The sequence below is a fragment of the Juglans regia genome, chromosome 11 (assembly GCF_001411555.2).
Source record: "Juglans regia cultivar Chandler chromosome 11, Walnut 2.0, whole genome shotgun sequence".
Lineage (NCBI taxonomy): Eukaryota > Viridiplantae > Streptophyta > Magnoliopsida > Fagales > Juglandaceae > Juglans > Juglans regia.
Window position 1 is genome coordinate 13,739,123 of NC_049911.1, and position 17,183 is coordinate 13,756,305.

Here is a 17,183-nt window from a genome sequence, read left to right on the forward strand (position 1 = left end):
GTCACTTCACAATGGATAAGAAGGGGAGATTATGGATTTCCCGCTCCCTTTGCACATGTAACACCAAGTCACTGCTATGACATTTCTCTTCGATTATTCAAAGTCAAGATCATCCCAAGGGCTGCCATCCACACAAAGAAACTTGCTGACTTTTTAAATAATCTTCCATGGATATTGAGAATCATTCGAAATAGATAATGTTTGATAGTACGACCTAGCTTCAAACTCCCCCTAGAGGGGATCCACAAGTACAATTTTCACCAATTCTACCCTGAGGGAGCACAACAATTCAAAAAATGATGTTACTGCTTCTACCTCCAAATCTTGGACAAATCCAGTAAGAGATAACACTGGAGAGTCACATTAGAATTCATATTATCCACTACCAATGCCACCATACCACAAACGATAACGAACAACTCCAGAAAAGACTTTCGTGGTCCATCCCCACACCATAGGTTACGCCTGATAATGCGGATACATAGGGTTTGGGCTTAAACCACCCATGCAATTGCCCTTGGGTGGATACTCAAATATGCCCCCGCCTCTACCTTTGTACGAGGTTGGATATCCAGATGTGGAAATCCGCACTTGCGGATAATTGTACCAGTCTGCCTGCCATATTGGGATCTATGGAAGCACTTACAAAATTGATTTTTTATTTTCAACGACACTTCCATACAAAACTGAAGTACAAAAAAAAAAAAAAAGAGAGAGAGAATGTAACCATAAGAATTCTTTTTCTTGGAAAGGAAAACATATAGACTTGTGAAAAAAGTTAAAAATAAATAGCATTAAAAACAAAACATAAATCCTATCAAAATAAAATGATTGACCATAAGCACTAAAATTTGACGAAATCAAAGATTTTTTTTATAACTTTTATATGCTCATGTTTTACAAAATGTCAGCAGAATATTGTTATTAAACAACAATGAGTTTCAAGGACAAAATCAAATATCTCATTTGAGATTATCACAACTTATGGCATTTGAAATGTTCAAATCACTATCAGAGCAAAAGAATCAAAAGGAAAACCAAAGAATAGAAAAGAAAATCACAGGTTGTAGAGGGAAAAACAAATGGAGAAATCAATGATAGAGAGACAGAGAGGTATCTTCAGGAAGCCAACTGGAGCAAGAAGAAAGATATCCTCTTTTCCTATTTATGTGTTGTTATGTGGGAAAACGGAGGTAAAATACACACCTAAAACTATGAAATTTGGTGGATTAGATTGGATTAGATGTTTCACAAGTGCATATTCAGATTCTATGCATGTGATCGGCTTAATTCTACGTCATCATTGATGTGCTTGCGATCCAATGGACCTCCAAGATCTCAGATCACGACGACCCACCTCCACCTCCTAAATCCTACACATCATCCAAAAGAGGATAATCACAGGTTTTTTGCAACAAGTGCTGATAGATTCAAAGAATCTGAGCTTGCAGCAGAGGGGTTTCCTTGTACTTCATATGACAAAGAGTAGTATGAAAGTGGTGACGAACATTGTTCTCAACAAACATGTGTGGGATGGGTAAAGAAAATGGTGGAAGAATGTGTCCGGTCGAAGGACAAAAGGAGTTTATCAAAATTTTTAGCGTTGGTTATAAAGCTCTTTTAGCAAGATGTTACACTAATGCGTATGGTCATAATCTGGATCAGAAAGCAAAGTTCTGCTCTAACACGTCAAATGGTGAGGGGAGACGTGGTTGTTTCTAAAGCACAGATCAAAAGACAGAATATAAAGCAAAGGTGGAGAGAGAGAGAGTTGGGGGGGGGGGGGGGGCACAGAGAGGAGAGCATTGAGGACCGCCATCTATATTTTCCATATTAAAATCGTATTGAAATAGTAGGCATGATATACTATACAGAAAGTGCAAAATAAATATATATACACACGCAGATAGGGGATAATATTCGCTATCGGCTACCCTATATCTGCTATGCTCTATCCAAATGTAAACATTGGTGGATAGCGGAACCAAGATGTCGAATTGACGGATTGCAGGTTACGGGCTGATTCCATATAACTTAACTCCACATGCACAAGCCTATCATAGGTAATGCAAAAACTTTATCTTGGCTCAATCCTCTACATGATGTCTCACAAAACTTGAAAAGACTTTCCATCCCTTCTAACGTGTTTCCAAATGCCAGGCCCACTACCTCCTTAGAGAATCATCATGCACTCATCCCATCATATAATGTTCCGCACTAGGAATGGGAAACAATGACAAATAATAAGTGGGGAATTGTAAAAAGTACTTCTATCAGTTGACTTAATGACCTTTGCAAAGTAGTCTCCTCCATCTCGCAAACTGGAATAATCTCTGATACTATTAGATTAATATTCAAGGCCATATCATTTTCACAATCAGCCTCAAAAAATATCAAAGTATCATCTGAAAACAAAAAAAGTTACACTACAAAATTTTATATTATTCCTTGACCACACCAAAAGACCAAAAGAAGCCTCCTATCCACAATGACCGACATCATCAACCTCAATCCCAATACATAGATGTCTAATATTTGCAGATATGATATATATATATATATATGCATGTATGTATGTATGCATATATATAATATAGCATGAACCAACAAAAGTGGAAATTTTGAGAGCAGATGCCAACAATGCTTGAGCATAGCTTCTCTGTTCCACAGATCCACTTGCTTTAAACCCAAGCTTCCAAGGCTTATTAGAGCTCTCTTCAACCATCTTGTGGCTAGACCAATACGTACTTCTTGAAGTCCCTCGGAAATACGTTCACAAATACTTAAAACAATAGACTCGTAGAATTCAACAAGTGCAACAATATAGGCAGTTCAGGATAATGATTATTTACCTTTCTAGTCAGGATTTCAAATTCAACCAACTCCTCAACAATCTTTTCAAGAACTTGATGATTCTTCTGAAGCATTTCTTTGGCTTTATAATATGCTAAATCGTACATCTATAAAAATAACGAACACTTATCAGAGGTTGTGAATCAATCTTACTGCAAATTCTCATTTTTATGGCTGGTGTTTGGTGTGCCACATACTCCCTTTGTCCCACAACAAATGTCTTCATAGAATTCAAAAAGAAAAATGTGAGAGGCATGTGATACTTTGGCACAAATATATTTTTTTTGACACCCTTAAAATCAACCTTTAACGATTGGTGCTTTGACATTTCCAATTTCAAAATCAGGGATAAAATGGTAATGGAAATTTGGTAGTTACTTTTGGATTTTTTTAATGCAAGGAATTTCGGAGATTGTGCAAACTCAACAGGTCTTTTATCCGGTTAAACCCCGAACCCATTTAACTCAACAGGTCTTTTATTCATCAACATCTAAAAATTGTTTGCTCCCAAGGCTTCAAATTAGACTTGGGGTGAGCATAAGCCATGACAACATACACTTACCTTTTCAACTTTAGCTGCCATCTCAAACTCATGGTTGTTGCCCATACTTAAAGCTGTAACCTATGGCAATAAGAACATGAACAGTCAATCACTACACCACCAAACCAGTAAGAACCTTCAAAAGAAAAGCGTTATTGAAAATGAACTTGAATTTTTCAAAAGATTCCAGAGCTATGATGTTTACAAAGAAGTTGTCAATACTGCCTCTATCAACCACTATCAATGTGCTCAAAAAACCTACAATGAAAAAACTAGACAACACCACTGGCTCATCAACATGTTCTCCATTGGATGTCAACCCGGGTAATCTCAGTTCATGATAACCTCTCAGCACCAGAATCCACCATCTTTCATGTGTTACTATGAGTAACCATCCTCACCACCAAGTTGTCAACACCCGCCAAAGACCATCACATGCATTAAAAGTTGTCTTTGCTCGCAACAAGTATAGAAGAGGAACCAGAACCAATTGAAAAAGTCATGGATATCTACTTCTATCTTCAAGAACTACAAACTGCAATTACTTGCATTCATTTTCCAAAACAAAAGGAACATGCACTCAACATATATCTCATTCCCCCGCCCCCGAAAAAAAAGAAGAAATTAAATGGCATTACCCACTCTCGGTCAGCCTCTCTTGAGTCCGTCAAATAGATCTATCTCTTATAAATCTCTACTCCTCAATCAGGCACTACTTAAAGACCGTACATGACAACCTATCAGATTAAAATACCCTCACATGGAACTTCATCTTGAATCAACCAAAAAAAAAAAAACTTCAGACAAAGCTATTGAACCAAAGAATAGAGATTCGTAGATCATTTTTTCCTTTTCTTTTTTCTCTGTACTTTATTTCAACTTTCAGAGCTTCTCCAATTTAACAGGTTAATTAGGGAGAAAATTCTCCTCAGCATGTTCATCTTCCCACATTGCTTAAATTAAATTCAAAATGGTGTGCTCATCGTATATTCAGTTCGTCTAAAAATAGTATCTTCTTTCTGCATAGAGCAATCCTAGATAAGGTAGATCCATGTAGTTTAAAAAGTATGATGTATCAACGTAGGAGAAGTCTATTTAAAGCAAACAGAATGGAACAGGTAGCTGAGACTTTTCTAAGAAGAAGATATGTTAAGATTATTGTATGTATTAAGAATGCCAATGTACTGGTAGAGGGTGTTATGTGAATAACTGAATCTTGAAGGTGCTTTACAAATATGCTTACCCGTAACAGTGATTCAAGCACAAAGAAACCACTTATTGTGTAAGAATAACTTTTGGGTTTAAAACAATACCGCATTGCTATGATAGTAAATTGCAGGACTATCATCAGGCCCCCAGCCATACTGAATCACCATTCTTGTGGCAATCTGTAGCATCCAAACAAGAAAGAATGAGTTCTATTGGGTTTTTCTCATTCGCAAAAAAAAAAAAAGAACTTTAGAAGATAAAAACAAAATATTGCAGAATCATAATGCTCTGCATGAAACCACCTCTTGTGCCTGGTTTAATTCTGAAGAAGATAGAAAATTTTCTTCCCCAAAAGGAAGTAGCATTCTGGCTGCGAGATATGAACCAAAGCAAAATACAAGCTTCTTTTCGAGGTATGACCTAGACTCCGAAGTCCCATTTGCAGAGCCTTCATTTCTCACCTTAGTGATTTTTGTACAGCCAATTCCCTGTAAGGAGTAGGAGATAATCAGTGCTCATCACAATGCAGTTCCCAAACAATTTGATTACTGACATGTGTCTCCACCAAGATAATGAGATTTCCCCTTCTAAATATCGAAATACAGTTGGAACAAGAGAATTGGGCAATTGACTGCGTACAAAGACATGAAGCCTTGGCTCAGTTCAGAGAAGGGGGTTATTTGAACTCCAAAGCCAATTTAATTGTTAAATCAACAGACATATTATCTTAGTATACTGAATGCCCTCTTGAGTGCATTTCACTGGTCTTAAGAATCCATTTTTGATTTATCAAATTTGACCTTATCTGAAGGTGGCTTGCATTTAGGTCGTACCTTCCTCAGAAAAGATGTTGGGTTTCTAATATTTCAAAGGAGAATAACCTTTGGAATTTCCATATGCAATTTCTTCCTGTTGACATGCACTTTGAATGCATTGGCCAGTTCTCTTCTATTACACATACACATTATGGACATCGGATTTTGTCTTCTCCTCATCTTCCATAAGCAATAAAACAACCAAATATGCCCAGAAAATCCTAAAAGTTTTTAAACATAAAGCAATGCAATTGTTTTATAAGTATATTCCCTGTTATTTTGTTTGATAGGTCAACAGAAAGTAATGCAATTTATGACATAGACTCTGAAGTATATTCCCTGTTATTATATTGTATGTGTAAAATTTAGAAATACATTAACAGATAAATATCATAAATCATATTATTAAAAATTTGCAACTATGAACGAAAAAATGTATCATTGTTTAGAGAAATATAACATAAAAAACCAAGAAATAATGCTTCCTTTGTCTCAAATGGAGAATTAAAATTTTCTTTTTTAACCCTTCTTTCATCTTTGGCGGTACACAGTTTAGATTCTAGTCCATCACAAAAAAAAAATGTCAATTTTTAAGAAGTCAGCATTACAATCTTCACTTTCACAATTCATGTTTAACAAAGAGATTTAAATACATAAAAGAAAACAACTTAAATTTTAAAAAATAGCACAAACTTGAGACGAGATGGAGCAATAAAATATCCAGAAATCGCATATTAGAAACACTAGAAACTAGATTTTTCATGGTAAACATCCAACAACACCTGTATCCGTCCTCCGTCCATAGGCATAAAAATAGCAGAATAGCTAAAATGGAACAAATTAGAGAAATGTAATCATAATAAGACATGAAAATAATACCTGCCAAGACAATGGCTCAAGCCATAGATTATCTACTACAGCAAAGTTGGGCAATAGAAGAGCAATAAGAGCACGACCAGCAGCCCAAACAGCATGTGGGAACTTGGCTTCCCTTGTCCACTACCAATCATTAAACTCGTGTCAGTACAGTGCACAGGGGAACAGAAGGGACCTATCTTCCTATATCATTGAGTACGCTCACATAAAAAGCATAATATTATACCTGAAAATGGATCATTTTGAAAACTTCCAAATGCATAAACATATTTTAAGCCTCTATGAATTTGGCGTCATCTTGCACCCTCCTAACAGCCACGTTATTTTCATGAAATGGGTGATATTTCATTGTTTGGTGGTTGTGTCATGACTAGCAGTGTGGTCACAGCTGATTTAGTGAATTTCCTTGTTATAATCATGGATTCAGGGGTGTTGGTGGTTAGTAGTTGTCTTAATTGGTGATCCATGGTTGTTTTCAATGTTTCACACAAGTTAGTTGTCTTCAGTGTACATTCTACTGGTGTCGGTGGTTGACACCGTCATTGTGTGTAACATCCAGAACTTTTGAGGTTTCTATTTTAGGAAATTCAGGGTTTACACTTAATTAGGGTTTCTAAGGGGGGATCATTTGTGCAAGGAAATTATTGATGCTAGATATGGTGTCGCTTGAGGTGGTTGGTGCTCTAACAAAGTGAGGGGGGTATGGTGTGGGTTTATGGAAGTATATAAGGAAGGAGTGGCCATGCTTTGCAAATCAAATTTGCTTTGTAGTTGGTGAAGGCAATCGAATCAGTTTTTGGCGGGACGTGTGGTGTGGAGATCACGCATTGGAAAGGGCTTTTCCGGCTTTATATCGTATTGCAGTTAATAGGGAGGCTTCAGTAGAGGACGTGCGGTTATTTTCTCATGATGCGCATTTGTGGAATATTCTTTTTAATAGGAATCTCCATGATTGGAAATTATTTATTGTTTCAGATTTTTTCAGCTTACTATATTCCACGGGGACTCTTATGGCACAACAAGATAGATTAAAGTGGAGGTCTAATAATGTAACGCCCCAATAGAAGGCCCAAACCACATGGCCTATACTCCAAAAGGATTAGTCAATGATACAATTGGAGCCCTATTGGAACCTTATAAAGAGCAAGAACTTCTCCTTCCCAAGCAATGTGGGATCTCATACACCACCTACCCTTATCCATATCATATGGAGTATCACAATCTACCCCCCTTAAATTCTCGACATTCTCCTCAGGCCTGTCCATTGTAGGTGACACGGCTCAAGTCCCACATTTCTGGTTGGGATAGTCTCTGATACCATTTGTAACGCCCCAATAGAAGGCCCAAACCACATGGCCTATACTCCAAAATGACTAGTCAATGATACAATTGGAGCCCTATTGGAACCTTATAAAAAGCAAGAACTTCTCATTCCCAAGCAATGTGAGATCTCATACACCACCTACCCTTATCCATATCATATGAGATATCACAAATAATCACAAGATATGTGCAGTTAAGGCATATTATAACATCTTGAAACACAACTTGACAATACTCTGTTCCCTTGGAAGAATATTTGGAGGTCTCGTGTGCCTTCTAAAGTAGCTTTTTTTGTTTGGAATGCCGCTCTTGGGAAGATATTGACCACGGACAACTTGAGGAAGAGAGGATGTGTAGTGTTGGATTGGTGCTACATATGTTAGAAGAATGGAGAATATGTGGACCATCTCTTACTACACTATGAAGTAACAAGTGTGTTGTGGGGTGAGATCTTTCAAAGGGTTGATGTTACTTGGATTATGCCTATGAGGGTGGTGAATTTGTTGGGCTGTTGGACAAAGATGCAAGACTATCATCAAGTGGCAGCAGTGTGGAAGATGATTCCGTTGTGCATTATGTGGTGTATTTGGACAGAAATGAATGCGCATTGCTTTGAAGATAAGGAATGCACAATAGCCGAGTTGAAGAATTTTTTTCTTCACACTCAATGTGTTGGTTTTCCACTATTGTATTGCATGGGGACAATGTTCAAGATTTCTTGTCTTTAATTTATAGCTTTTAGAATGTATTTAGGTGTTTTTATGTATACTTTCGATATACAAGGGCTATGCCTAGTTCATTCATATATATAATATCTATCTTTTACCAATCAAAAAAAAAAAATTAGGGTTTCTAAGGCAACCACAGCTCCTAGGGCAATTATGACTCCAAATTACATCCAAACACTCCACTAAACCCACGACACTAGGACTGCCACATCCCTTGGACTCTACACTCTCCAAACTCTACGTATTGACCTCATATGAGAGTCTACCTACCATTAGATGAGCCCCAAGTAAGGTCCCCTCCAAGGCCACGAAATTCTCTTAACTTTGTGCTAAAACCAAAAACACTAAGCCCCATAACCCTTGCTACAATACTCACATCACACCCTAAGCAAGAAGATCAAGATCCAAACCACTTAGCCAAGCCGTGTACTCCAACCCAACCTTTGGATCAACCGCTTCCTTTAGGTAACTCCCTCTCTCTCTCACTCTCCTTTTCTCTTTTAATGATAGGTATGTTAGACAAATGCCATGAGATCATATGAAATTAGTGAAACTCGGATTTCATAAGGGCTAGGAAATACACATGCTAGAATTAGGTTTTATGGCATTAGAATGCATCTTTATACACGGGATTGAAAAACCATACATATAGGAAGATTTTTTTAAAAAAAGTACATATAGGATGATTATTTGAAAAAAACCATGCATATTTGAGGACTTAGATCCACGATCTTGATGGTTTAAACATAGGGACAGATTTTTACAAAGAGAGATCGTGAGCAATTCGGGTGGCATGTAGTAGAGGCTTGAATATGGATGGATGCATTAAGGTTCAGATGATATGAACTCACATGACCAAGTGTTAATAGCATGAATAGTTATAGGTTTGCTTAGACAAGATTAGGTTTGAAGATTTTTGAGTGCATAGGTATGAACTATGATGGAAGATGATGGACTAAAATGAATGAAATGATCTACCTTTTCCTCTAAAATTCATTAAAGAAAAAAAAATCTACGTTATTCTTAACACTAGGGGAACGGGGTGCTACACTATGGCATGGCAACAAAAACCTAAACCGTTGATTGGTGAAGGTTAGGTGAAGGCAATACCCTATTTGGCTGCAAAATTGAAGATTCTTACCCTTGTTAGGGATATCCTTATCTTGGATAAGTTGCAAAATTAGGACGCTTTTACTCCAGATTAAGATTTGGGTCAACTCAGATTAATCCCATCACCTTTGGGTAAGTCAAATTATATTCAAGTCTCTTGAAGCGGGTAAACCCAAGTCCTATCTTCCCAACTCAGTGTTTCAACCTATTTTCCCCTGCATCAGTTTGAACTTCGATCAGTTCATTCTGATTATCTGTGCTTTTCTTGTTACTCAGCTTCCAAAATGTAACAATCTCCAAAGTATGCATTTTAGACAGTACAGTTGGTTTTTGAGCAGCTTTGTAATACGTCGGATTTAATATAAGAGGGTGGTATATGGGATTCCACACTACCTAGAAGAAGGAAGTTACTCTAATTTATTATGATTCCAAGTGACTTGAAGTGTAACATTGATAAGTCCTTTTGGATTATAAGCTTAGATGTGACTTGGCTTTTTCTTGGGTCGTTACAAATGGTATCAAAGTCAATCCCAATAAAACATGAAAGACTTGAGCCATGTCTCTTACAACATAATGGCATGACAAAAGAAATAAGAATTAAGTTATTCTACTATCAATCAGGTGTGTAAAGCATATCATCCACGTCACTTAAATGTTAAGATTTGATTTGTAAGATTCAAATTTTAAAATTTATCTTCCAAATCAAATTATATCATGTAAGCACTTTACTAGGTGTGTTATACACACCCACTTGAGAATAGATTTTTTCTAAAAAATTTAAGGAGGGAGATTATAATATCCCAAATTAAGTTCAAGAGGATGGTGAGCGGTAATCTCGTATTGCGTGAGGGATACATTCTTGCAATTTATAACAGAGTAATGATATAGTCCAAGGTTGTGCAAGCCTTGTGCAGTCACTTTAGAAACAAATAGGGACCGCCATTAAAAAGTGGGTTTTTTTCATGTGGGTACCAGATTTGCCCACTTCTTTTTCAGGCAACGCACAGGGCTTGCACATCTTAAATTGTACAATCACTTCCCTTTATAATGATTCCAAGGGACTCCAATCTTAAAATTATCAAAGGAAAACTAAGGTTTTCTTTAAAATACGGCAGCTAGGCAGCTATTTTACTGGGTTGCAGCAAGGGTTACATGGCAACTAATCTCCTATTTTACTGGGATACAGTAGAATTGAATTTCAAATAGATTAGGATTTATTTACTAATCTTATCTTGCATTTAAATTAAACTTGTACATATTTAGATAGGATAAAGTCAGGTTAGTTTAGATGAGATAAAGATGTAGTTTGTTGAGATTCAAATTGAATTCTCAATCTTATCTTTGTAATTATTTCTAGAACTATTTTTTATATAATGAGAAGGAAGCACCTCAAAGAGGTATTCGACCAAATCTGACATGGTACCAGAGCTACTCTGATTTCCTATTTTTTTGCACTTCCTCGGCCAACCCTAAAATCTTTAGGGTTTCTGTTTTCTGTTTTTTTCTAGAGGCTGTTTCTAGTTTCTTGATTTTCTTGGGGTCCTCTATTTCACGACAGCAGCTCTCTTTTCTTGCTCTTGGTCTATTTTCATGGCATCTGAAAAATCTGATTCCTTGTGCATTCAGTTCAATGGAAAAAATTATTCTACTTGGGCATTTCACTTTCAACTTCTTGTCAAGGGTAAAGAACTCTGGGGTCATGTTGATGGGTCTATTCCAGCCCCTGATAGTGCAAAGGAATTGTCCACATGGGAGAGCAAGGATGCCAAGATCATATCTTGAATCCTAGGCTTTATTGAGCCTCACATCATCCTCAATCTCCGACCCTAAAAACCTCCAAGGCTATGTGGGAGTATTTGAAGAGAATCTACACTCAGAATAATTCCGCTCGAAGATTTCAGTTGGAATTTGAGATGGCTAATTTTTCTCAAGGTGGCTTATCAGTGGAGGACTTCTATTCTGGTTTTTCAAATCTGTGGGCTGAATACACTAACATTGTGTATTATTCTATCCCTGCCAATGGTCTCCCTCATGTGCAAAGTGTGCATGAAACTAGTAGGAGGGTTTAGTTTCTTATGAAACTACGTTCAGATTTTGAATCTGTTCATTCTCAGTTAATGAATAGAGATGCAGTTCCTTATCTTGATGATTGTTTGGGAGATTTGCTTTGGGAGGAGCAAAGATTACTTACTCAGAGTACAATAGAACATTAGCTTGCATCTCCTGCTCAAGTGGCATTTACAGCACAAGGAAAATCCAAGGGACGAGACTATAGCACTACACAATGCTATAGTTGCAAGGGATTTGGTCACATTGCCACCCACTGTCCAAAGAAATTTTGTAACTATTGCAAAAAAATTTGGACATATTATCAAGGACTATCCAATCTGACCTCCTCGGAAGCAAGAGAGTGCCTGTTCCACCTCCATTGAAGTCTCAGGTGCATCCTCTTCTTCATCTCCTGATGCCACTCATGCTTTAGCACCTACCGGTTCCAATTCTACTACTCTTACTCCCGATATGGTACAACAAATGATAATTTCTGCCTTTTCTGCTTTAGGCATCTCAGGTAAACCAAAGTTCTCCCCTAATTCTTGGCAAATAGATTCTGGTGCCTCAAATCATATGACTAATAATTCCACATTGTTACACAATCTTCAGTACTATGATGGTCCTCTCAAAATCCACACAGCAAATGGTAGTTCACTACTAATTTCTGCCGTGGGTGATATGTCCCCTGTCATTCAAAATATTTTGGTTTCTCCTACTCTCTCCACAAGTTTACTTTCTGTTGGAGAGCTTGTTGAAAATAATTGTAACGTCTCTTTTCATCTTTTGGTTGTGTTGTACAGGATTGAGTGTCTAGGAGGATGATCGTGAGGGGTCCTAAGGAGGGTCGGCTATTTCCAATAAATCCTAGTTTAGCTTCTATTGCGTCTAGTTCCTTTATTTCTTGTAATGCTGTCAAAATAAGTACTAAGGATTGGCATCAACGTATAGGACATCCCAATCCTAATGTACTCCAAACTTTGTTTAAATCTGGTGCTATTGACAATAAAAATTCTGTTTCAATGGAAACAATTTCTTTTGATTGTACCTCTTGCAAACTTGCCAAAAGCAAAGTGCTACCATTCCCACAATCTAGTTCTCATGCTTCTCGGGTGTTCGATATAATTCATAGCGATGTTTGGGGTATATCTCCTGTTATATCACATGCTCACTACAAGTATTTTGTTACTTTTATTGACGAATGCAGTAGATTCACTTGGATCTATTTTCTCCATACTAAAAGTATTTTCTGTTTTCAAGGCCTTTCTTGCACTCATTCAGACACAATTTGCTTCCTCTATCAAGGTCTTAGGATCTGATTCTAGGGGTGAATATATGTCTCATGAATTTCAGAATTTTCTTCAAGAAAAAGGTATTCTTTCTCAACGTTCTTGCGCATCTACACCACAACAAAATGGGATAGCTGAGCATAAGAATTGTCATCTACTTAATATGGTTCGGGCTCTTATTGACTCATCTGTTCCATCTCGTTTTTGGTGTGAAGCATTAGCTACTACTATCCATTTAATTATAGATTGCCCACACCAGTTTTACATAATGTTTCTCCCTATTCCATACTGTTTGGTCACACTCCTAATTATTCTGATTTGCATATCTTTGGTTGTGTGTGTTTCGTTCATCTCCCACTCAATCTGTTAAGTGTGTTTTTCTTGAATATAGTTCCACTAAAAAAGGATTCGTTAGTTATGATCCTAATGCACGAAGAATTCGAATATCTAGGAATGTTTTATTTTTTGAAAATCAGCAATTTTTTCTCTCACGTCGATCCTTATCTCACCTAGATTTTCAATTCTTCATGATGAGCCCGAGCCCTTCCCTATGCCCATTCCTAATACCTCTTCTGCTCCAGTGGCTCAGTTTAAACCTGGTTTTGTCTACACTCGACGTCATAGCACCCCTTTAGCTGAGTCTCCTATGGCTTCTCAAGATTCTCCTACTCCAGCACCTGATCCAACATCCAAAATAGTTCCTGCTGCTTCTATTCCTCGAAAATCTACCCATGTCTCTCACCCACTAGATCGGTATGGTTTTTCTTCCCCCACTTCTATGACTGCTACATTATCTTCCATTGATATCCTTTCTTGTTACAAACAGGCTATGGAACATGAGTCCTAGCAGCAAGCAATGCAGACAGAACTTGATGCACTTGCGGCTAATTAGACCTGGGATGTCGTACAATGTCCTCCTTCTATCAAACCAATTGGTAGTAAATGGGTATACTCCGTAAAGCTTCATTCCAATGGCTCACTGGAACGATACAAACCTAGATTGGTTGCTTTGGGGAATTGCCAAGACTATGGCATAGATTATGATGAGACTTTTGCTTCGGTTGCCAAGATGACTATTGTTCGCTTGTTGCTTGCTCTTGCTGCTTCTAAATCTTGGCAATTACGTCAAATGGATGTCAATAATGCTTTCTTGCACGGCGATCTAAAGGAAGATATCTACATGAAACTTCCATCTGGTATGCCTATTTCCTCCCCTACGGGTGTTTGTAAATTGAAGAGGTATTTGTATGGTCTTAAACAAACTCCTCAAGCTTGGTTTGAGAAATTTCGCAATACTTTGCTAGGGTTTTCTTTTAAGCAAAGTAAGTACGATGCTTCCTTATTTTTGCACAAGGGCAATGCTGGAGTAGTATTTTTATTGGTACATGTAGATGATAATATCATCTCTAGTTCGGATGGACTTTTGATTCAAAAACTTCAGAACATCTTCATAATGTGTTTCACATGAAGGATCTTGGGGATCTTACCTACTTTCTAGGGTTGGAAGTTAGGTCTCAGCCACATGGTTTATTTCTCAATCAACAAAAGTATATTCAAGACCTAATTTAGTTAGGGAGATTGGAAGATACTACTCCAGTTGATATTCCTCAAGAGGTGAATGTTAAGTATAGGAAAGACGAAGGCGAACTTCTCTCGAATCCTACCTTATACCGTAAGTTGGTTGGCAGCTTGATTTATCTCACCATCACGCGCCCTGATATTTCCTATGCTGTCCACACTGTTAGTAAGTTCATGGATTCTCCTCAATATCTTCATTTTGTAGCTGTTCGTCAGATTAGTTGCTATCTACTTGGGACTCCTAATGTGGACTGTTTTTTCCTAAGGGTTCTTCTCTTCAATTAGTTGCCTACAGTGATGCAGATTGGGCTGGATGTCCGGACTCTCGACGTTCTACTACTGGACGGTGTGTCTTCCTTGGGAATTCTCTTATCTCATGTAAGTGTAAGAAGCAAAATTGTGTATCTAAGTCATCTACAGAGGCTGAATATCTGACAATGTTTGCTGCATGTTCGGAAATTATGTGGTTGCATGATATTCTTTCAGAACTCGGCTTTGCACAGGCACATCCCATGTCTCTTCATGGTGATAATACAAGTGCCATTCAAACTATAGCCAACCCAGTTTTTCATGAACGTACGAAGCACATCGAGGTTGATTGTCACTATATCTGAGATGCCTATGAGTCTAAAACTATCATTCTCCCTCATGTGTCCACTGAACACCAAGTAGCTAATATCTTCACCAAAGCTTTGACTCGACAACGGCATCAATACCTAGTTAGCAAATTGCTGCTAGTCGACTTACTAGCATCAATTTGAGGGAGGGTATCAAAGGAAAACTAGGGTTTTCTTTAAGATACGGCAGCTAGGCAACTAATCTCCTATTTTACTTTGATACAACAAAACTGAATTTCAAATAGATTAAGATTTATTTCCTAATGTTATCTTGTATTTAAATTAAACTCGTACAAATTTAGATAGGATAAAGTCAAGTTAGTTTAGATAAGATAAAGATTTAGTTTGTTGAGATTCAAATTGAGATTCAAATTGAATTCTCAATCTTATCTTTGTAATTATTTCTGAAACTATTTTTTATATAATGAGAAGGAAGCACCTCAAAGAGGTATTCGACCAAATCTGACAAAAATTGCCAAGTCTATTTGAAGTATAAGCCTAGATGTACCTTGCAGTTTATAATAATTCCAAGGGGCTCCAATTGTAAGATGACATATAGAAGCCATGCAGTTGACTATTTACAACTAATGTACTAGATATTTTGTTACCTCAATAGGAGGGTTTAGAAGTTCTATTCCATTGCTTATCTGGCCATATGGTTCCATTAGATCAACCACATTCTGCAAATCTTCTTTAGTCAATTTCAGTCCAAGATGATTCACCAGCATTTTGCTTAGTTTATTCACAAACTTGGTTTCCCGTAACCATTTGGGGACATTATGACTGAAAGTCTGCAAAAGTTCTAGAAAGTATAATTATTTAGGCAAAGAAAAAAACAAAAACAAAAACAAACTTCAGCAAAGAACGAGAAAAAGAAAATTAAACAATTTATGGCATCTTAATATAATATATGAAAGGATCGAAGAACAAATAGAGAGAGCTGAAGAGAACATCGAATGATTGACACGATACAGTTATATATATCAAACAGTACTGATATTTTATTTGATATAAAGTTGGGACAGATCATAGAAAACAATCATAACTAGATAGCATTTGAAAACTGTTTCTCTGAAAGGAGGGAAAGGGTCTGGTTATTTATAAGGGCCATTAGGCAATACTGCCATTGTAAAATAGGCCATATGGATGATACTATCAATGAAATCAATAACATATCACTGTGAGGGTTTGTGAAGTGTCTTAGATACAACTTAGCTAATGCTGATTAAACCTCAAAATTAATTCAAATAATGTTTGTGATCCGTATTTGTTGTAATCTCAAGCATAGATAAATAACGATTCTCAACTTTCCATTAAACTCCAGAAGTTTAGACCTCTCTTCCCCTAAAATGCAATCTTCAAAATTAACGTCAAGCAAAGATGATGATTCTAAATTTTCCATATTCAGTTCTTTATTAACTTTCCAAAAATTTTTAAAAGTAAAACTTTCTTTCTTCCATTTTCTATTTCTTTCAATCATAGGAAAAAAAAATCATTAGTTTATTTCAAGAAATTACTCTAGACCACATACAATAGAAACAATTCGAGTTCTAAAAGGGAACACCAAAATTCACAGTAGATATAATTAATCTACAAAGGAACAAGAAAGGCACTCATTCCATTTCCATGAGTAAGATTAACTTATCAAAAATTTCCACCGAGTGATATTAAACAACCAAAGAAAAGAAACTATTAAAAGTCAAATACACTTCATCAATTGTGTGAAACATAAAATAACCCTTATATTCATCTAAATTCATAATTACACCAGAAATGATGAAAGCTTTGACTATTTCTTACCGCAAACCAACTACAGTAGCTCATTAGTTCATCTGGATCAAGAAATTTGCTCCTAAAAGCACTACCCTCCAAGGCCACAGGAACAAGTTTTAGTTCTATAGGCCGTAATAGGGCTGTCTTCTCAGCAACCTAAAGACACAGAATGTCAATGTATCAGGAGAAAATTACTACCGATTTTTTCAAACAATATTTATATATATAAATAAATATATTCACACACTTACATCCCCACAACATACACACTCACTCACACACATATATATGGAGCAATAATATAAAATTCAAAACTAAAACTGTAATAAACCACTTTCCAAGTGGGAATATGAATCGGTGGATGGAAAAAGGAGAACACTGTGTGACACTCTGCTATGAGTTAAGAACAATTAATAACTCGT

The 17,183-nt window shown here is 36.8% G+C and overlaps 1 protein-coding gene across 3 annotated transcripts in view; it reads right to left on the bottom strand.

Annotated features, from left to right (window-relative positions):
• The window catches only part of LOC109000372 (probable inactive ATP-dependent zinc metalloprotease FTSHI 5, chloroplastic), a 41,154-nt gene that overhangs the window by 11,815 nt on the left and 12,156 nt on the right, over positions 1-17,183 (bottom strand). For all 3 annotated transcript variants that reach the window (XR_001997702.2, XR_004802788.1, XM_018977217.2), the window contains exons 11-17: positions 16,789-16,917; positions 15,597-15,779; positions 6,298-6,417; positions 4,906-5,091; positions 4,708-4,782; positions 3,416-3,475; positions 2,853-2,960 (exon numbers count right to left, since the gene is read on the bottom strand). Coding sequence is in view for 1 of the 3 variants with exons in the window: in XM_018977217.2 (XP_018832762.2) it covers positions 2,853-2,960; positions 3,416-3,475; positions 4,708-4,782; positions 4,906-5,091; positions 6,298-6,417; positions 15,597-15,779; positions 16,789-16,917 (861 nt within the window). In the remaining 2 variants the exon portion in view is untranslated. The remainder of the gene's footprint in view (positions 1-2,852; positions 2,961-3,415; positions 3,476-4,707; positions 4,783-4,905; positions 5,092-6,297; positions 6,418-15,596; positions 15,780-16,788; positions 16,918-17,183) is intronic.